This window comes from Piliocolobus tephrosceles, chromosome 12 (assembly GCF_002776525.5).
Source record: "Piliocolobus tephrosceles isolate RC106 chromosome 12, ASM277652v3, whole genome shotgun sequence".
Taxonomy (NCBI): domain Eukaryota; kingdom Metazoa; phylum Chordata; class Mammalia; order Primates; family Cercopithecidae; genus Piliocolobus; species Piliocolobus tephrosceles.
Genome location: NC_045445.1, coordinates 39398257 through 39421084, shown reverse-complemented (window position 1 = coordinate 39421084; position 22828 = coordinate 39398257). Strand labels below are relative to the sequence as shown.

Sequence of the window (22828 nt, the reverse complement as noted above, 5' to 3'; positions counted from 1 at the left end):
CTGTAATCCCAGCACTTTGGAAGGCTGAGGCGGGCGGATCTCAAGGTCAGAAGTTTGAGACCGTCCTGCCTAACACGGTGAAACCCTGTCTCTACTAAAAATACAAAAAAATTAGCCGGGCGTGGTAGTCCCAGCTACTCGGGAGGCTGAGGCAGGAGAATGGCATGAACCCGGGAGGCAGAGCTTGCAGTGAGCTGAGATCTCGCCACTGCACTCCAGCCTGGGCGAGAGTGCGACACTCCATCAAAAAAAAAAAAAAGACATCCTCATTATTTTAGGAGATAATTAAAATAATGTTTTTGTTTGTTTCTTTTTGTTTTTAACAACTGGACTGGTGACGTATAAAATGCTAAAAATAAAAACTGAATTGAGTATAAAATAATGAAGTCTTCTATCTTTGACAAAACTTTATGTTTTTCATTCTATGTAATCTAAAAGCATATCTCATTTGTAGTTATAATTTATTTTTAAAAACTTTCAAACATAAACAGTCATAGAGACAACAGTACAGTGATCCACCATAACACCATCATCCAGATTCAATAATTATTAAAATTTTGCAACCAATCTATCCCTTTCTCATTCCCATTCTCTTTGTTGAATTATTTAAAATCATTTCACATTGCTTCAGCATCTATTTCTAAAATTGTGGCTACATTACTGTAAAACCATGATGCAGTTACCACCTCCCAAAATTTTAAGCCTAATTCCTTAATATAATCTAATACCCCAGTCCATATTCACATTCTCTTTATAGTCTCAGAAACATCTCAATTTTTTCTTTTTAGAATGTACTTTAACATTGGATAAAACTGTAGAACAACATGTTGATATTTTAGCAAAATTGCCTACATTTGGTCTCTATTATAAAAGAAGTCTGTGTGATAGAAACTGTCTCCACGGCACTCAAGTGGGTGGAACGATCGTGACTGAATTCTATATATAGAATCTTTCAGTGAGATATAAAAACAGATGTTGTATGAAGCATCTGATGTTTCGTAAATGGGTTATTTCATCCAAATTTTTAGTGACCAATAGTTCATAGATTTTTTATATTAGGTAAATTACTTCACCCTCTCGAAAAGCATGAAGGAAAATATTCAAACATTCAAAGGGCTTTGAATTATCATGAAATGATTTAAGAAACGATGGTGTTTGGAGGGTGGTTGTAATAAAATGTGTGGAGTTGTAGCACTTTCTTTTGATTCCTCACTCTCAAAACACATGCATACACACGTATACACACACACACACACACACACACAGAGTCATGAGCAAAAGGATTTGAAGATTTGTTAGTTCGAACTTTCTGACAGGTTTTATTTTATAAATTGAGTTGTACAGGAGGTACTCTGAGAGGATAAATTGAAGAATTCTCCACAAATCTAATTAGAGAATTTAAAAAGTGAAAATATATTACACGTCATTTGTGGTCTGATATTTTAGCTTTAATTACACTGAGGGGAGTTATAAAATAGGCATATCAGTTTCGCTAAATGTTGACACCATCTGATATAACATTTGTAGAACTGGGACAGGAAACACTATTTTCAAAGTTGTCAAACTGAAGTACTATTTTTCTCCATAAATAAACAAAATGGTAAAAGAGTACACAAAACAATAAACAGATTCTAGCTGAGAATTAAACCACTAAAGTAGAAGCCAAGTTTTAGATAGCTACAAAACTGGCCATTACTTCTTATACTTCACTTTTCTGTAAACCATTCTAGGCAGAAGATTTTTTAAAATAAGAAAATCGCCAATAAACAATTTTGTTTAACATTTTTATGAGTCTGTGTGGTCTCCTAACTCTTTAGGAATGAGAACTGTATTTAAGGATTCATTTAAGTAAGTAGATAAAGGCATGGTACAGAATATCTACATATTAATTTGTGGGATGTGTAGACTGAGTTATGAGAATACTCAAGTTATAAGTCACTTTTGCATTCCTTCCAAACAAAAGACTTTGTCAGGTGAATGTTATGTTTTACATTTAATTAGCACTAGCAAGTATGATTTAATTGTAACCAAACTCAGTTATTTAGAAGTCTCTTATTTGTAAAACAGTATAGAATAATGTCAACAATTTAGCAAGAAAACTCAAATCACAGCATGTCAGAGCAAAAATGGATAGAGGTCCTCTATCGCAACTTCTTTGTCATGGATGAAAACAGTGAGGCTCAAAAAGTTTCAGTGACACATCAAGTAAGTGATAAGAGTCAAGACTAGAACTCATGTCTCCTGCTGCCCAGCCTAATGTCCTTTATGCTAACCACACATATTTAATGGCTGGGGTGTTGAATGATACTAGAATGAATTATACCTTTTATAAATTATTCATTATGCAAATTAATTTTTGTTGTTTTAGTTTTCTGTATTCATGACATATTTGAATTTAACACTGTTAATCTGGTACTTCTAGCTATTTCTACATTTTATGAGTTGTATACATTTTATATCAATGAGTTATAGAACAATAGCAGAAGTCACTTCTTTTTTCCAGATGGGACAGCAAAACCAGAAACTGACCCTTCAACTTTGAAGTAGCTTCTTGTTTGTTTCTTTCCCCTTTATATAGAATGTCTTGAAGCTGAGAACGAAGAGCTGTTGGAGAAACGAGGAGTTAAGAGTTCATTCGGCTGTCCAGATGTATCCAAGTATCCTGTGTTATTTGGCAATAAATACATCTGGGCAACTGACTGAATTTTTCGCTTTTCATGACTCAGCTGGAACCCTCCACAACCAGAAGATCCTGTTATAAAGTGAAAAGTTTGTGATCTCTTAATCTAATGAAATGGGAAGTAGAATTGCTTGTGGGTGAAGAGGCACCATTGTAAATGTAATTGGGAATGCGTTTTAGTATGCAACTAAATTGATTTTTAAGTGTCTTGACAAAAGATAAAGAGGATTTTTTTTCTAGCTTGCAAAATTAAAATCAAATTAACAGAAAATTTTGATTTGCTTCCATCAGTGACACTTGTCGTGCACTTAACTCACCAGTATAAAATAACTATTTTATATTGTGATGGAGAGTAGCTGGCAAATGCTGGCAAATATTATTTGTATATTACCATATTTAAAAGATATCTAACTTCAAGCTATGGCTATGTACATGGATCCTTCTAATGTATTTCCCCCAATCACTCTTTATCTCATGATGTAATTTCATTTTATTCATAGCAATTATCACTATTTGAAATTATCCTACCTCTTTGTTTAAATGTTTATTTTCTGTATCTCCAGCTAGAATGTAAGCTCCATTGGAGCAGGGGCCTTGTCTGCCTTGTTTACTACTACAAGCCCAGCATCTGGCATAGTGCCTGGCACCTAATAAGTAATCAATAAATATTTGAATATATGAAACTACTATTATACAGCTTTTGGTCCTGCAGATCAGTTGGAGTTGGTCTCCAACACAGAGATTTAACATACGGTTTGCTCCATTAGCTCTGCTCTTTGAAAGCCTTCAGTTTATTGTGCTATGGGCATACTAACGCTGAGATAATTCCCAGATAGTTCTGCTACCACCTGTGGAGAAAGCAGTTTCTAATTGCTGGGCACTCTGCCCACTAAGGCACATTCTCTCTATGTCTGTTACTACCATCGTAGAGTGATTTGCAATAGCTACTTTAAGTCTATCAATGGGGAAGTGTATGTTTTTAAAGTATTATTTTATGTAAACGGAATAGGTCTAGCTGTGAAAAACATAATTTTATATGCTGTGGATTTTGAGTTAACTGTTGTGTGAATTCGCACATAATTTAACAATAATCACGCTCGTGGAACCTGTCAAACACAAGCAGAGGCATTTAGTACATACAAACGAGGAGAAAAAATTCCAAGTATAGGAGGAACAGGTAAATCTGTTTAAATAACTACTTAACATTATCTTGGAGGAGAGAGAATAAAGGTAATGAGCCTAGACTTGCATTCAAATTGAATAATCACTCGTGGAGGAGTAGTCTTTAATTTCATTGATGATAATAACTGAAAAACTTTCTATCAAAATAATAAAAATTATCTGATTTGACTATAGTTAGCAAAGGTGAGTTTTTAGTATGACAAATGTATGATTTATTAGAAAATCACTAGAGTACATTTGAAGTTGAAAGGAAAATTTCCTACAGCATTCATTAGTCCTAAGGATAATTTTTGAATTAAATGAGTTCCCCTAAAATTATTGTAAATCTGTGCCACATTAATATAATCTTCCCAGGACTAATCTGAACATTTATGGCTAATTCATTTTTGATTTAGCCATCCGCTAAAAGCTCAGTGGGTATAATAACTAGAGGGATAATATTTGAATTATGAGTCATAATTTCTGAACACTGAAAATTGATACAAATCAAACGTCTATATTATTATTTATTCAATTTTTAAATGATTTGTTATAAAAAGTCAGAAATTATCTAGTCGACTATATTCTGCAATTTTTTTTTTGTTTGTTTTGAGACAGGGTCTGTTGCCCTAGCTGGAGTGCAGTGATGTGATCAGGGCTCACTGTAGCCTCGACCACCTGAGTTCAAGGGATCCTCCCACCTCAGCCTCACGAGTAGCTGGGACCAGAGGCACACGCCACCACATCTGGCTAATTGTGTGTATTTTTTGTAGACATGGGGTTTTGTCATTTTGCCCAGGCTGCTTTTGAACTCCTGAGCTCAAGCAATCCACCCACTCCAGCCTCCCATAGTGCTGGGATTATAGGCATGAGCCATCACATCTGGCCTATTCTACAATTTAAAAAAATTTAGTGTGAAATTTAGTCTTTCATTTTGACAGAAAATGTGCTGCATCATTATAATGTGCTAATGGAATTTCCAGAAATCTAGTGTAAACTGTATCTTTTCATGGGTTAATCTAGACTCTCCACTTTTTGTTAAAACACTAGTAGAAATGCTGGCATTTTTTTTTAAGGGTCATCAATATTATATTCAACCAGGTCTGGGAAAGAAAGAATAAAAAGTAGTGTGAGAACAGAAAATGTGATTGAAACACGATCAATCTTTCGTCAGTGCCAAAGGGTAGATAAGGAATGGTAAAAATGAATTATAAATGGTTAGCTTTAGAGGATGCAAGGCAAGGGTTTTCAATAAAGTTGTAAGCTTCTGTCCTCTCCAAGCACAATTTGGGCAAAACCAGAGCTCTTCCTTTATTCTTAGATAGTATCTTTTGACTTCACACCTTAAATTTCCTACCTTCCCATCAATCAGCCAATTACTTTGTACCCAGGACTTGTCTAAGGATTGTGGATGTTACATGGAAAGTACATATATATGGCTCCTCTGCTCAAAAATTTGCCTTTAGTATTAATACAACACCTTTAAAAGGCCTTGGTGGTGCCAGCCTTTGTGCCCCACAGTTTCTTGTTTTCTTTGATTTTGTTAATATTTTTTGAGGCAGGATCTCACTGTGTCACTCAGACTGGAGTGCAGTGGTGTGATCACGGCTCACTGCAGCCACCACCTCCTGGCCTCAAGCCATCCTCCCACCTCAGTCCCTAAGCCCACCCCACAGTAGCTGGGACTATAGGGCCGCACCATCACATGGGGTTGATTTTTTTGCAGAGATGGCGTCTTGCTATGTCCCACAGTTTTTAACTTATTTTTTTAATTATTTTTGCTTCCAAGATGATTATTGATGATGACTTCTAAGTATTTCTGTGAGTGATGCTGATTCTGATAGTTTGCAATTTATGTCCAGCGGAGATTCGATTTTGGTTCAGTTGTCTTGGAGTGTTCACACTATTTTGGATGACATATGCTGTATAACACATGGCATATAGCCATATGAGCATAGATTTCATAGGCATGAATTAAATATAATACTCATGGTATGGATTCATACTTAATTAAATTTTCACACTAATTGAGGTTATTCTGCAACATCCTGTGTAAAATTGTACTATTGAAAATTATGTGAAAACTAGTGTTTCTCCCCCATTTGTCTTAGCAAATGTAGTTACTGTTATGGATGCCTGAAAAATTTACAGTGCTTTAGAGAGGGCGTGAAAAGGTCTGTGATTTATACTGTAGAAAGGATTGAGAGATTGGTCTGAATGTGTATTTAGTGATTAGTGATCCTGATCTTATTTCCATGATTTAATCTGTGATTTTCTCCTCATACTTGAGACAGCTAATTGGTTTTAGGTTAATGAATCTTTTCCTGGACATGAAATTGTGAATATGTATGACTACACAAACTAACACATAAACACACAAATATTATATATTATAAAGTTGGTTATAATTACAAATTATATTACTAATGAAATTATAATTATAAATTATAACACTCAGTAAATTATTAAACCCAGTTTCTAGGTGAATATTATAAAGTCCCATTAAAAATTAGTCAATTATTCCATCAATTATCTCACAAGTGATTTTTTAAAAATTTTACAAAACACAGGCCTTCCCAAATTTGAAAATTTAGATTTATAAGTATTCTTTTGTGTTCACGCAACTTTAAAAGTTCTGTTACACAGATCAGAAAGTTTCATTAGAGTTGTTTCGCTATGGTTTTCACTTTCTTTCGTTGATTGATCTTATCCAAGACTTAAGAAGTTTTGCATCACCTTCCCTTTTAGTAGAATTACTCACAGAACATTTCTTACTGCAAAATATCATCATCACAGTGGTCTGGCCACTTGGGGAAACATGTAAGATAACATAATTTACTTTACATAATTCATATAATTTATTCCCATCACACCATGTTCCTAAACTCTTTCCACCAGTTCAGGGGTATTTTCTATCATGTCTAGTCAGTGTTCATGCAAATTTTAAGAGCATGGGGAGACATGATTTTGCCTACAAGTCATTTTAGTTAATAAATTGGAAATCTATATACATTTTTTGTGATTATTACTCATTCTTCTTAATAAAATTGGAACAAAAAATAAATATTTGATGTTTAATCTTTCTGCTTATATTTCTCAGGAATATACATACAAAAAGCATAACAAAGCTGGCTAATTTTTAAAGGAATATAATATTTTGAGTAACAGTAATGGAATTCATCTATAACTAAAAATGTGGCTAATAAAGTGCTTCATGAGATGGTTATTGTATCATCTTGTTTTGTTATACTCTACTGGAGCACTGCATGTTTTACTCTGTCTTTGTACCTTTAAAAATTATACTAATATTTGAATACATAAAAATAAATATTGAAAACCATTTTAGTACTTTTGGCATAAAGAAAACGGAAGAATTTTGATATTTATTGAGGGCTAAGAATCAGGATGGGACCTTTTGGTTTCTGTTACCATTTTTTCAGACCTTCCAGAGAAAGAGATGTCTGTGTTTTCTGGTAAAATTTATGGGACAGAATTGGCCTGACTAATGGTCAGGGTGATCTCTCTCTCTCTCTCTCTCTCTGTCAGAATAGTTTGAGTTCCTAGATATTGGAAGGCCACATTTTATGTATTACTGTAGTAAGGGGATGATTTTGACATTGATTTTTGTGTAGGTAGCACTGATAGAACTGACAAATGATAGCTAAGGGATGAAGAAGGGAGAAAATATTAAATATGTATCTTGAATAACAAAGATCATGCTATTAAATGAGACGGGAAACATAGGGAGAAGTGATTTGTTCTCGTTAAATTTTACTTCCAAATTTCTAGAAGGAGCTAGAAGCACACTAAAGAAAGCTTATCAAGTCTTATCAAGACAGATTTTCATGATCATATTTATTTTAAATATTTATAAACTAGACAAAACAGATGATCTTTCAGTGTTATTCCATGTTCTCAAGCTATTCAATTATCTGTCTTTCTCACCCTCTGTCTCTCACATTCACACACATACCCCTAAATTCTTCTCATTGATAGCCCAGTGTATGTGAATTTAGCAGTGTCATGATCCTGACTCTTAAATAGCTTTGTAATATCAGAAAAGAATACAGTTAGATGTTTGGTGTTGGTAGAGAGTACAATCAAAATCCTAAATCGAAAATATAGGAGAGAGGTTCTTAGCAAATTTGCATCCAGTTTACTTTTTGCCAATACTTTAACATACCAAATATAGTTAGTGCTAAATGATGAATAATCTACTATGTAAATATTTGGTTGGATTTGATGCAGCAAATAACTCTTTAAAAAATAACCTACAGAAATAAAAGATATTCACTCTGAGGCCGGGCGCGGTAGCTCAAGCCTATAATCCCAGCACTTTGGGAGGCCGAGACGGGCGGATCACGAGGTCAGGAGATCGAGACCATCCTGGCTAACACCGTGAAACCCCGTCTCTACTAAAAAATACGAAAAACTAGCCGGGCGAGATGGCGGGCGCCTGTAGTCCCAGCTACTCGGGAGGCTGAGGCAGGAGAATGGCGTAAACCCGGGAGGCGGAGCTTGCAGTGAGCTGAGATCCGGCCACTGCACTCCAGCCCGGGCGACAGAGCGAGACTCTGTCTCAAAAAAAAAAAAAAAAAAAAGATATTCACTCTGAAATTCTTTGAAAAGTTGTTTGATTTTTCATGTTTTCTCCCTAGTACTTTAGAAGATGTATTGTTACTTGTTAATCCAGAAAAGAAACTAAAGATTTTTGTTCCAATTGTCTAGTGCAACTAATCTTTAGTTGGTAATTTTCAGTATTATGCCATGTGCTCTTTCTCTAATATATCATCTGCTGGCTACTAACTGATCAGTACTAGAGTGGTTGCTATATTTACTATAGTAAATTTAATCAATTCATTTATTTAGTATAAACCTGTTGCTGCCCTCTGGAGAATGTTGTTGGTTAATGCAAAAGTATAAAGAGAACTATGTAATTGCAGGTTTCACTTTGAAGCAATCTAAGCTAGAAATATATAAAATGTGTTCCGTTTATAGAATGCCTAAAACTTGCTTTGGTTTTCCATGTTGCTATAAGATGAAACCTTTTTATTTTAGATATGCTATTTAATTATTGGATCACATATTTTCTCCCAATGGTGTGCAAATTAAGAAGAATATATTCTTAATTTTTTTCAAAGCATTGATTTGAAGCCATGTGTACTCCAAGAGGGGGAAATATGGTATAAACCATGTATAAATAAAACATATACGGGAAATTTTTAAAAACTGTGATGATAAATAATTGAAAAATCTGCTCTCTTTGCTATATTTTATCATTTACATAGTATAACATGCTTACCTGTTTGCTGAATTAAGTAATAACTGTTTCTTATCACCATTAAGTGCATTTAAGTTTATTTAAATGGGCACTTTGGGAGGCCGAGACGGGCGGATCACGAGGTCAGGAGATCGAGACCATCCTGGCTAACACGGTGAAACCCCGTCTCTACTAAAAAATACAAAAAAACTAGCCGGGCGAGGTGGCGGCGCCTGTAGTCCCAGCTACTCGGGAGGCTGAGGCAGGAGAATGGCGTAAACCCAGGAGGCGGAGCTTGCAGTGAGCTGAGATCCGGCCACTGCACTCCAGCCTGGGTGGCAGAGCGAGACTCCGTCTCAAACAAAAAAAAAAAAAAAAAAAAAAAAGTTTATTTAATTGGTTACTATGCAAGTTATTTGGACATTTAACTGATTTTCTCTTTCTCCTTTTTTCTCCCCAGAAAGGATGATATGATGAACCTAACCTGTTAATTTCCTCTTCTCAATTTTAAACTTTGGTTGCTTAACACTGAAGCAATCATGGTGAACCTGAGGAACGCGGTGCATTCATTCCTGTAAGGATGTTACTACTTATTACTTTAATAAAAAGATAATTTTGCTTGGTAGCTTGCTCAACATGTTAAAAAATGCTTCTATATGACCAGCTATATTTGCCTCAATCTGCATAAATGGCTTACATCCCAAAAGATTAATATTATGGGTGTCTCCTATTCAAAAATAATTAATGAGAACAAATAATTTGGACTCTAATTAAGCACTACAGCTCATGTATTTAAACAAGTAATAAGGTAATAATGCCCTAAATTCAAATAATCTCAATGTTCATGGTTACTTTTTCCGTGGGTAAAACTTAGAAAGGAAAAAGTTTCTTTTCTTTTCTTTCTTGCGTGAACTGAACAGTTAAGAGAATGAAATGCCTCTGGTTTTGTGAAGAATAGTTGAGGCAGCAAAAGAAAAGGTCAGCAGTCAGGGGGTAGGGCTTGGTGATGTAGCTGGGTGGGAAAAACCAATGTCGTCCTCAGAAGTCTTGGTGCAGTGACCCAGTTGCAGCCAATAGTATACAGCATAAAGGGTGTAGGTAAAGATATAGGAGATTCAAATAAAAAGCAATTCTAAATTTGATCTAATCCAGGTATACCTTCCTTTTACATAGTAAAATGTTGGAGTGGTTTCTTCCAAATCTGCTTTTTGAGGAACAGAGCATAGAAAAAAAAGATCCAAAGCTACGTAAACTCTGATCAGTGTAGTTGAGAAACCCCAAATCTCCTTGCTCCTAGGTAGTCTCCTTTATGATTCTTGTAAAAGACCTCACCCAGGAAAAGTTTACAGTGTGGTGGAGACATAAAGTTCAGCAACACTGGAACCTCTGCAATGTGCATCACCATGGCCCATCTTGAGTGTCATTGTTGTGATGATAGTCTCAAGTACGGAAGAGTCCAAGAAAACTAGAGCAGACAACTGGGAAAGAAAAGAGTGAAGGACAGCGATAAAGAAGGGAAAAGAAGAGTTGGGTATGGGAAAATGAAAGGACAAGTGTTCCTACTCCATGAGCCTGTGCCAGCCTAGTATATAGCCATTGGCCAATATACCAAAGTGTATGGCTGCCGTAAAGGGCACCAAATTATTCTGCTATGAAATTAACTAAAGAATTCATATATAATTTTTTAAAATTCTATTGAAACAAGGAACCATTCCTGTGTTCTAACAATGTCCATTTTTCTACGTCATAGAAAAACGCAGTAGATTTTAAATATATTCGACTTTTTAAATTATCATTTTGTTTATCTACTAAGAATGTAAAATTATATTTTCATTAAAACTTTAGTAGCAATGAGTAAATTCTATGCATTTCAGAGAGAAATTGTGATTTTTTGTACATATTTTATGAGATTCCTATGAGCTTAAAAACAATTAGGATAAGCTTTAAGAACAAGACTTAAATTACTCCTCTTTTGTAAAAGGACTTTATAATTTCACTGAGCATGTAAGTATTAAAAATTATATTTAGGCCGGGCGCGGTGGCTCAAGCCTGTAATCCCAGCACTTTGGGAGGCCGAGACGGGCGGATCACGAGGTCAGGAGATCAAGACCATCCCCGGCTAACACGGTGAAACCCCCGTCTCTACTAAAAAATACAAAAAACTAGCCGGGCGAGGTGGCGGGCGCCTGTAGTTCCAGCTACTTGCGAGGCTGAGGCAGGAGAATGGCTTAAACCTGGGAGGCGGAGCTTGCAGTGAGCTGAGATCCGGCCACTGCACTCCAGCCTGGGCCACAGAGCGAGACTCCATCTCAAAAAAAAAAAAAAAAAAAAAAATTGTATTTAATTGTAATACAGCCAATTCGTCATTACAAAACTGAAGAATAAAGGATTAAACTTTAATAAAATCATAAAATCTTGTCTATAAGTAGTGCTCAATAAAAATGTATTAAACTGAATTTAATTGAAACCAGGAAAGTGAAGTAGATACTTTTTCAATATTTATCCTAACACCATTACCTTATTTTGTAATTCACAACAGATATGTTTAGATCTGACAAAACTCCTTCCTTCAATAATTCAGTATTTTTCTCACAGATTCTTTAATTAAAAAAAAAAATCTGACCAGTAGAGATAGGCTAGATAACTACTTGAAACAGTCCAAACTCAAAGATACTCAAATTATAAAATTCATAATTTGACATAATGTTCTTCGTGTATGTTTTTGTTATGTATAATTTTGTCCTGTACTCCTCTACCATTTTTAGGGACATGTGAAAGAATTTCGATGTTTCCACAATTTACTCAGAAAATTTGAAGCAAACTGCATACACCCCTAGGACCTTATTCTATAGGTTTAAGGATAAATATATTTGTCATTCTGCAATCAACAACTGAAGACACAGTTCAGTATCTGAGATAAATTTTTGTGGGACTACTTGAGATGATCATCAGCTAATTTAAAACAGAACATTGTTTTTTAAAACACCAGCAGAACAAGTTTTTTATCAGCTAGGCCAGAAAAGACTCTGGAAAATGTACTGGATTTAAGATTGTTTTTCTGAGTCCAGTTCTTCATACATAGACATCATCTCAAAATAAAATCTAAACTTAAATTATCCTGGCAAATTTTGAAATACATGAGTTGAGATATAGCAAACATAAAATACTTTTGTTTAACTATGAAACAGACAGAAGGTACCGCCAGCATTTACTGAGGGCCTTTTATGACACAGGTATTATTATTAAGTTTGACATATACCATTTAATTTTCACAACAACCATGTGATGGACATCGTCCTTGTACAGATGAAGTTGATGTTGTGATAGGTTGTAAATTTTGACTGGTCAAAAATTACTGAAGTCAGGTGGCCAGAACATTGGCCACATGCCACTTTCGATAAATACAGTGACAGAGTAATCAAAGCTGAGAACAAATAATTTGCTTCTATTTATTTGGTCCTTTATTCCAATAATTTTTACTCATATTAATCACAGATTAATTATGAGATAGATGCTGGAATCCTGTATTATTTTTGCCTATTTTGTATGTTCTGGGAAAATAATACATTTGGAAGAATTTACTGATTAATTCTCATCATTTGATAAGAATTGCGATTTCTCTGATAATGGTAGTGAGCAATGAGTCCATTAAATCACACATGTGTTATCCCTGTCTGGAGATACTATCTTCAGTTCAAAGTACAAGTGACTGGGATAATGACATAAAAATACATAACATGGAGAACACATAGACTCTGAATGTTGTGTCATGTGTTCCATCTCCCTAATTTCAGAAAGAATCATCCTTCAACTATTTTGCATAGAGATTTATGTAGCATATATTGTGTGACCAGAGGCAATTTTCTCCTCTATAAATAATATGAAGGTTGAAAAACCACTACATGTAGGAAACATATCCTCATGTTGCTGATTAACATTAATTAAATAACTGTTACTACACATGGAATAAACATAAATCAGTCATTCACAGGTAATATTTCTTGGTTTTAAGCAGGAAATATTGAACATGCTTGGCTGTGTTGTCTGTTTTATTAAGGAAAACATGTGTAGCTTTATTAGACATTTTAGGAGCTTACACTTTGAGAGACTACTTATGTACGTAACTCAAATAAATCTCATGTCACCATAGGGGGATATTAATTTAGAACGTGCAAATGACAGCCACATCCATCTCTTGCAATAGCCTGCCACCTGGCCTGAAATTCCTACTGGTAGAATCTACCTAAGGACCATCATGAGAAATGTACATTTTAAATAACTTAAGAGATTTAGTTCCAGTGCTTGAAAAGTAATAAATCCATAGGCATTAATCATCACCACAAATCATTATCTAGCCAAGAACAGGACCCAGAAAATATAAGACAAGACGGAAATGCGGAGAGTGGCAGGTAGAAGGAAAGTTTATAGCACAAAACATTAAGAAACGATTGAACCAGCATAATGACACTTTGCAAATGTGAAAAGGTAGAAAAACTTCTAAAAAGAAATGAATGGGTACTCTTGTCAAAACCCACTGTACCTCTTCCAGGCGCTTGACCGAAGTTGGTCTGATGGCAACTTAATTCCTTCTTAGCCTTGGATCAGTAGAATGCAATTTCCCGTTTCCTTGTTATGGTAATGGATCCTTTAAGGAAATCTCCCTTCATTCTGTTATCAGCTGTCTCAGAACATATCTAAAGGAAATAGTATTTTTAAAATATAAAGAATAGACTATTAGAGCAAATCAAGCAATATTGTGGTTTCAGATCACAGTAAAAGTTTAAAACATAGACTTTGAAATCAGTGGGACCTGAGTATGGACCCTGGCCCCACCACTTACTGACTGTTTGGGCTTGAAAGTTACTTACCCTTTCTGAACTTTACTCAGTCTTTTCATTTACATGATGGATATAAATTAGAACTGACATCATGAGGTTGTTTAATAAGATCAAATGAGATTATACATACATGTTTCAGCAAACTAAGTGCCTAACTCATAATAATACCACTCCATAAAAGTTGGTGATTTTTGGAGAGAAAGAAGAAATACTGAGATTTAATTAAGAGAGTAGAAATAATGATGATGACAATGATGATAATGATGACAATGATCCTTGGAGAAGCAGTTGTTTTGCATGATAAACATATTGTGTATAAGTAATATAATATGTACCTGATTTTTTTTTCTTCTTAATTTTCAGTGTGCACCTAATTGGCCTATTGGTTTGGCAATGCGATATTTCTGTGAGCCCAGTAGCAGCTATAGTAACTGACATTTTCAATACCTCCGATGGTGGACGCTTCAAATTCCCAGACGGGGTACAAAACTGGCCAGCACTTTCAATCGTCGTAATAATAATCATGACAATAGGTGGCAACATACTTGTGATCATGGCAGTAAGCATGGAAAAGAAACTGCACAATGCCACCAATTACTTCTTAATGTCCCTAGCCATTGCTGATATGCTAGTGGGACTACTTGTCATGCCCCTGTCTCTCCTGGCAATCCTTTATGGTAAGTACAATTTTATTCACTTTTCAATCTCATATAATGTTATAAATTGCTGTCATAGTAAACACTCATAAAGTTAATTATTTTACTTGTAACATTTGGGAAAAAAAGCAAATTGTGTGACAGAAGGAGTTGGATGTATGTATCATATTTATTAAATAAATCAGTAACAGTCTTCCAAAAGCAAAACAGACATTTTATAATATATTAAAATCATACATAGATGCTGTCCAGCTTAGTGTCTTTGTAAACAGTGAATGAACAGTTAGTTGCTTTACAGTATACCGAATGGGACAGTAACAGAAACATCTTTCAACCCCTGTGTTCTGGGCAGTACACATACCTACTACCATCTCTGATACAAAGAAGGAAAAACAGGCTCATCCACTTTAATAAATATATTTTAAGAAATCCTTTTTAAAGTTGCCAAATTAAGTGCTGGACACAAAACAGGCACTCAATAATAGCTATTCTTCTTGTTCATGGAGTCTATAATTTCTGTTATTACAAAGAGACAAGAGATAGCAAAATTAATTACTAAGTATTTAAGTGCAAGTTCATATCATCACTTTAAAAATTCAGGTATTGAAAGTTTCAATTGATTTTAAAGAGGTTTTTAATTTTTCTTTTGATTTTCTTCCATCCCTTCATTCTGTTCATTTTAACCTAAGGTTTCATTTCCAGCTAATATTTATGATGAACAATCAAATCGTTTATACAATTCTATAAAGTATGTTTACTAGGAAGTTGGAAAGCCCAGTCTGAATTTAATTGCTAATATGCTTATCTCACAAAGGAGTAAAATAGACTTCCAGTTGCCTGGAGTGTATAATGAAACTAGAAGAAATAATATTGAAAGTGTATCTAGTTGTCGAATCCTAAAAGAAAATAAATGCATCTAGAAAAATAATCTCTCATGAAATGTAAAAATTAATTAGCCTGTTCTAAACCTGCAGCAATAGTAGATTATCTTAACAGGCATTTCATAAAGTGTTCTCAGGAAATATGCTTTTCTTATTCTTCATCAAGTTTCAATGATGCATTAGCCTTAAAGCACCAGTATTTTATCTGCTCAGTGGGCATTTTACCACTCTATTGCTCCAAAATTAAGAAAAGATTACTGGAATGAAGTGAAACTGTGATTTAGAAGGTATACTTTGTTCTGTGGTGTCTGTTTTGCCAGCTTCTCCCTTTTAAAAAATGTGAGTGGCCAAATAATGGTATTAACATAAATCCAAGCCTCTTAACATATCTATTCCCCTGCCCAAATAAACAAAGAACAATATAAAAAACAATAAAACTACACAATACCACCATTAAGTGTGGAGAACATTCAAATTTCAAATTACCTGTAAGTAGAAAAACAAACAGGAAATAACATTGAGCTATCTATTAGGCTTCTACCCCATGCTGTTTTGTAGAAGAAGAGTAGTCCAGGAAAAATAGCATGAAATAAACTAGAGGAAAGCTATTAGAAAGCCTAAGATTGATCTAAACTCACCGCAAGTGGCTAGGCGTGGTTACTCGCGCCTGTAATCCTAGCACTCTGGGAGGCCCAGGCAGACGGATCAAATTTCACTGGAATTTGAAACCAGCCTGGCCAACGTGGTGAAACCCAGTCTCTACTAAAAATGCAAAAAAAAATTAGCCAGGCGTGGTGGTGGGTGCTTTTAATCCCAGCTACTCCAGAGGCTGAGGCAATAGAATTGCTTGAACCCGGGAGGCGGAGGTTGGTTGCAGCGACCCGAGATCACACCACTGCACTCCATCCTGGTGACAGAGCAAGAATCCATCCAAAAAAAAAAAAAAAAACAAACAAACAACAAAAACACCACAAGCAAGTAAGTCTACCCCAAGTATGAAAATACTGAAAAGTTTCTCTAGAAGGTTAGCCTTTAGATAAGGTACTGAAAAGTATGCATTAAAAAAAAAAAAAAAAAAAAAAAAAAAAAAAAAAGCACAGTGAAAAGAAAAAGAAGCAAGAGGGGGAAATTTATCATCTCACAATACAGAAAATGTCAAAATATTAGAGCCCATCATCCCTCCCTCTACTGTCTCCCACTGTCCCTCAAAGGCCCTCCAGTAAAGAAACCACACTTTGATACACAAAGAGGATGCTCTTGAGCTTGGAATTTTGGAAGCTACCTACAAACTGCCAGTCATGTTCATTGAAATTCTGAGATGCAACCAATCTTCATCTATACCAAGGTACTGTAGAAAGAAATCAGAATATAAGAATAGAAAGAAGGCATTTGATGAACATTCCCTCCAATAAAGAATGATCAAGCAGAAGAATATGCTAGCAAAACACTTCAAAACAATATCTTCAAACAAGCATGTTAAGGTATTAAAAAATATACCTTGAAGTAGTAATCTAATAACTAAGAATAGAAATGGCCAAAAAATAGGACAATATGAAGCAAAATTAACTGAATTCAGGACAAATAAAACAGAAGAAAAAGACATCATATCAGGAATGAACATGAAAAGCACCCAACAAAGAATTGATTCATATGAAACTTAATAAGGAGTATAGAAGAAAAACAGGTTAACAAAGAGAATGAAGATGAGACAAAGAAAGAAGTAAAAATACATCAGAAAGAGAGTGGTTGAAATGAAATATCAGCAAAAATGATCAAATGTATGTATGAGAATCCTTGAAAAAGAACAAATAGTAAAACATAATTAGTATTTAAAACTATAATCCAAGAATGTCTTCAGAAATAAGAGAGAATCTGACTCTACATATTGATAGGTTCAACCCAGTGCTAGAAAACTGACCTGAAACAATGAAATCAGAGATAAATCTGAGACACTGGATTTTCAATATAAAGAAAAAATCCTCAGGGTTTCCAAGCAAAAGGAGGGAAAAATTTACAAGAGCAAGAGCGTTAGACTGGCCTTACTTGTCAAAAAAAAAAATGACAAAGCAACAGTGAAACAATACTTTCAAAAAACAACCATTTATAGGACATTCTTTGAAAGGCAAATTTATACAGTCAGGAAACAGATCAGCAGTTTCAACGGCTAAAAGTGGGAAGATGACTTCAAAAAGGCATTTATTTTGGTATTATAAAACTGTTCTAGGCCGGGCGCGGTGGCTCAAGCCTGTAATCCCAGCACTTTGGGAGGCCGATACGGGCGGATCACGAAGTCAGGAGATTGAGACCATCCTGGCTAACACGGTGAAACCTCCTCTCTACTAAAAAAAATACAAAAAACTAGCCGGGCGTGGCGGCGGGCGCCTGTAGTCCCAGCTACTCGGGAGGTTGAGGCAGGAGAATGGGGTAAACCCGGGAGGTGGGGCTTGCAGTGAGCTGAGATCCGGCCACTGCACTCCAGCCTGAGCGACAGAGCGAGACTCCGTCTCAAAAAAAAAAAAAAAAAAAAAAAAAAAAACTTCTATATCTTGATTGTGGTGATGGTTATACAAATACATATATACATAAAAATTTGAAGAGCTATAAATTCTAGTACACAGTTTTAAAAAGGTGAATTTTACTTTGTATAACAGATGCCATAAATTTAAAAATATTTTTAAGTACACAAAAAGGTTTGGAAAAATGAATCTATATCTAGACAAGTTGTCCATTAAGACCATAAAAAGTTTAAGTCTTTTAAAATTCAAGAAATTCTGTACCACAAGCCCTTTTAAAAAATAAAATAGTGGAGGTCAGGTGTGGTGGCTCATGCCTTTAATCTCAGTACTTTGGGAGACTGAGGTGGGCAGATCATTTGTGGTCAAGAGTTCGAGACCAGCCTGGCCTACTGGGTTTCTTTAGTAGAGACCCTGTATCTACTAAAAATACAAAAAAAAAAAAAAAAATAGCTGGATGTAGTGCTGCCTGCCTGTAATCTCAGCTCCTTGGGAGACTGAGGCAGAAGAATTGCTTGAACCCAGGAGGCGGAGGCTGCAGTTAGCCAAGATTGAGCCACTGCAATCCAGCTTGGGTGACAGAGGGAGACTTGTCTCAAATAAAATAAAATAGAATAAAATAAAATTACAAAATAAAACAAAATAAAATAGTGGATGGGATTCATCTAACAAAGCAATGACTGGGATAATTTCCTCAAAAAGACTGATGATAAACATTTAATATATTTAACTTTAGAGTTAAAATAAAAGAAATGGTATTATAAGAGCAGAAAAATACTATGTCATATAATATATATTACATTTTATCTGTTCTAACAATCTGGAAACAATGCAACCAAAAATTAGGAAGAGAAAGAGGAAGGGGAACAGGAGTGTAGAATCGCTTCATTGATTCTTCTATAAACGAATAAGAATTAAATTATAACCTTAAAAAACTGGCAAATCATAAAGTAATAGAATTGATAAGAAAACATGAGTCTAGGGTCATTAAGCATGTTATAAATATAAAGTTAAGCACTAGAACAAAAATACACACCTTCTTAATTAAGCACCAGAGGAAATGTAATCAGTAGAAGAGCCAAAACCAGTCAAATAGAGGAAGAAATAGAAGAAAATAAGTCTTGGTGCGGTGGCTCACGCCTGTAATTCCAGCACTTTGGAAGGCCGAGGCGGGCAGATCACGAGGTCAGGAGATCGAGACCATCCTGGCTAACACGGTGAAACCCCCTCTCTACTAAAAAATTAGCCAGGCGTGGTCGTGGGCGCCTATGGTCCCAGCTACTCCGGAGGCTGAGGCAGGAGAATTGCCTGAACCCGGAAGGCGGAGCTTGCAGTGAGCCAAGACTGCCCTTCTGCACTCCAGCCTGGGCAACAGAGTGAGACTCCATCTCAAAAAGGAAAAGAAAAGAAAACATACAAATACACTTAACATTATATGATGATTTAATATGACAGAGTTGAAATCAAACCTATCAGGAAGTAATAATAATAAACTTGAATGAAGAAGCTATCACTCTATTAAACATAAAAGATTTTTAATTAGGCTTATGAAGAAAGACCCAAGTATATTCCATATACAAAAGTAACCCTTACAATCCAGGGATAAGTAAGCGCTAAAAATAAAAGGGTAGGTGAAAGTATACCAAACAAATGGAACAATAAAGCAGAAATTGCGATCTTGATATCTGACAAAAAAAATTAGAAGTAAAAAAATGATAAGAGTGAAAAAGGAAGATGCTTATTAATGATAAAAGAAAGCTACAATTAACTACAAAGGAATGGCAGTTAAGAATATCTCTGCATCCAGTAACACAGAAATGACTTTTATAAAGGAAAATCTAAAAAGGGTGGAAGAATACATTTATGGGTGCATTCTAATAATGGGAGATTTTAATATACTGTACTCAGTACAAGAAAGACTGGACCAAAAAAAGAATATAGATCTTATGAATGTAGATTGAACTGTACACTCTTATCATAGAAAGTATACCTTCTTTTTTTTTTTTTTCTTCTTTTTTTTTTTGAGACGGAGTCTCGCTCTGTTGCCCAGGCTGGGGTGCAGTGGCCGGATCTCAGCTCACTGCAAGCTCCGCCTCCCGGGTTCACGCCATTCTCCTGCCTCAGCCTCCCGAGTGCCTCCCGAGTGGTTGGGACTATAGGCGTCTGCCACCTCGCCCGGCTAGTTTTTTGTATTTTTTAGTAGAGACGGGGTTTCACCGTGTTAGCCAGGATGGTCTCGGCCTCCCAAAGTGCTGGGATTACAGGCTTGAGCCACCGCGCCCGGCCGAAAGTATACCTTCTTAAGTGCACATGAAGTACACAAAATTTAATCATATATTAGGTCACAAGAAAAGGTTAAAGTAGAAATTTTATAAAAAGTTCTTTTTGATAACAATGTAACAATACTAGAAAGTACTAACAACAAAAGCTGTAATATTATGTTGGAACCATAAGTTTTAAACAGCTCTTGTGGGAAAAGAAGAATGCAAACAGAAATTATCAAATTTATTTTAAAACATGATAGCATAAACACTGCTTTATGAAAATCTATAGGATACACATAAAGGAGTGAACAAAGGAACATTCATAATTCCAATCACATTTATCAGTAAAAAACTAAAGTATATGAATAAATTCCCATTAAACAATCTTGAAAAAGGACCAAAAAAGAAAATGAAAGAAAGCACAAAGCAGAAAAAATATAATAAAGATAACAGCAATAATTCACTGGGTAGAGAACAATAGAGAAAAGAAGGACAGTATACCTAATCAAGAAATTAAACACCTGGCTCTTTTTTTCTTTCCTTTTCTTTCATTTTTTGTTTTGTTTTGGTTTGGTTTTGTTTTGAGAAGGGATCTCACTCTGTCACCCAAGCTAGAGTGCAGTGGTACGATCTCGGCTCACTGCAACTGTAGTCTCCTGGATTCAAGTGATTCTCGTGCCTCAGCCTCCTGAGTAGCTGGGATTACAGGCATGCACCACAACACCCAACTAATTTTTTATGTTTTTGGTAGACACGGGGTTTTACCATGTTGGCCAGGCCACTCCTGACCTCAAGTGATCCACCCGCCTCAGTCTCCCAAAGTGCTGTGATTACAGGCATGAAACAGCATGCCAGGGCACTCCTGGGTTTTTAAAAGATTTTCACAAAATGGAAAATTACTAGCTAGTTTTTACAAGGAAAAAGGAATAGAGCATAAATATATCAAATAAAATATGAGAGGGAATATTACCATAGAAAAAAATAAATTTTGTAAATCACGAGATTACCTTGTAGATTTATATGCAAATCAACTGAAAACATAAAAAATAGATAATTTATCAGAGGAATCCAGGTTAACAAAATTGACCCCATGAGATATAGAAGAAAATAGACAAATTTCAGTAGAAGAAATAGTTATCAAGGAAACTATTGCACAAAAATCCCACCAGACTCAAATAGTTTCACTGGGAGGCTGAGGCAGGTGGATCACTTGATTAACGCCCAACAATTAGCTGGGCGTGGTGTCACGCAACTGTAGTCCCAGCTACACGGGACGCTGAGGCAGAACTGCTTGAACCCAGGAGGCAGAGGTTGCAGTGAGCCGAGAGCCGAGACTGCACCACTGCACTCCAGCCTGGGCGACAGAGCAAAAGTAAGACTCCGTCTCAAAAAACAAACAAACAAACAAACAAAAAATACACACATGAGATTGGAACACCTTTTGAGCTGAAAAGTAAGGAAGTGAACAAAGAATGATGGAAACATCAAAAATAAATAAACAAACAAATCACAGGAGCCAGCTTAACAGAGCCCCCAAAATCTGGGAACATTCAAACATCAAGTTTAAATTAGAGTTCTGATGCCAACAAAAATAGAGTAAACCCACTAAAGACTATCTCTTTTTTTGTATTCAATCAATAACTCTGCAAAAAAATTCAAAAGCAACTACCTGAGGACTCAAAAATAAACAAAAACAGATTGAAGGGAAATCAAAACTTAGAGAAATAACCTATATGGAAATGAGGTTCTCTTTTTTTTCCTCTCTTTTCTCTAGTAGCTTTGCCCCAGGGGCAGGACTCAGTCACATAGCTGCGTGGTGGTAGCCCAGGAGTGGCTTAAATCCTTATGGAAACCCAATCTTTCCAGCCAGAGTAACTGGCAAAAGGGGTCTCTATGGTTTCCCTAATGTAGGGGAAATACAGTTTTCCCTCCCCTTTTTGTCTCCTGGCTTTGTTTGGAGAAGACCCTAGTCAGAGAGCTTTGATGGTACGAGCACTAAAATTTTGAAGAAACCCTTTCTTTTTGGTCAGCAGACCAGAAAAAGAGGACTTTGTGGACCAGAGAGTATGGAAGGGAACCCCATAGAGTAGACAGCTGGTAAAAGATTTTCTTAATTCTGGGTTTAAACCTGAAAAAGTGCCAGTCTTAATGCTGAGCTTTAAGTAAACAGGATAGACTCCAAGAAGCATAGAAAAGCTTTAGAAAATTTTATGTATTTAAACATCCATCCAAGTCAGAGATCATGCCCTGAATGACATGTGTGTGGGACAGACTCAAAGCAGCATAGCCAAAGTTATGAAAACAAAACACATTGAATCCACTCACCACAGAGGCAAGACTGAACTTTAAGTCTGAATTTAACTGGGTTTTTAATGCCTACTAAATCAAACAAGTAAACAAAGTGCTTGCATTCTCAAGCAGATTTTAACAAGACCTAACGTCTACAAAATGTAACACTCAGAATATCCAGGATATAATGTAAAATTGCTTGACATAAAATATATCCAGAAAAAATGACTAACAGATATCAACCTCAAATTACCAAGGTGTTGCAATTGTCAGTCAAAGCTTCTAA

The 22828-nt window shown here is 35.6% G+C and overlaps 1 protein-coding gene across 2 annotated transcripts in view; it reads left to right on the top strand.

Moving 5' to 3' along the window:
- Positions 1 to 22828, top strand: part of HTR2C (5-hydroxytryptamine receptor 2C) — a 324849-nt gene that overhangs the window by 141559 nt on the left and 160462 nt on the right. For both annotated transcript variants that reach the window (XM_023203046.1, XM_023203045.1), the window contains exons 3-4: positions 9562 to 9675; positions 14303 to 14616. In XM_023203046.1, coding sequence (XP_023058814.1) covers positions 9641 to 9675; positions 14303 to 14616 — 349 coding nt within the window. In that variant the 5' untranslated portion in view covers positions 9562 to 9640. The remainder of the gene's footprint in view (positions 1 to 9561; positions 9676 to 14302; positions 14617 to 22828) is intronic.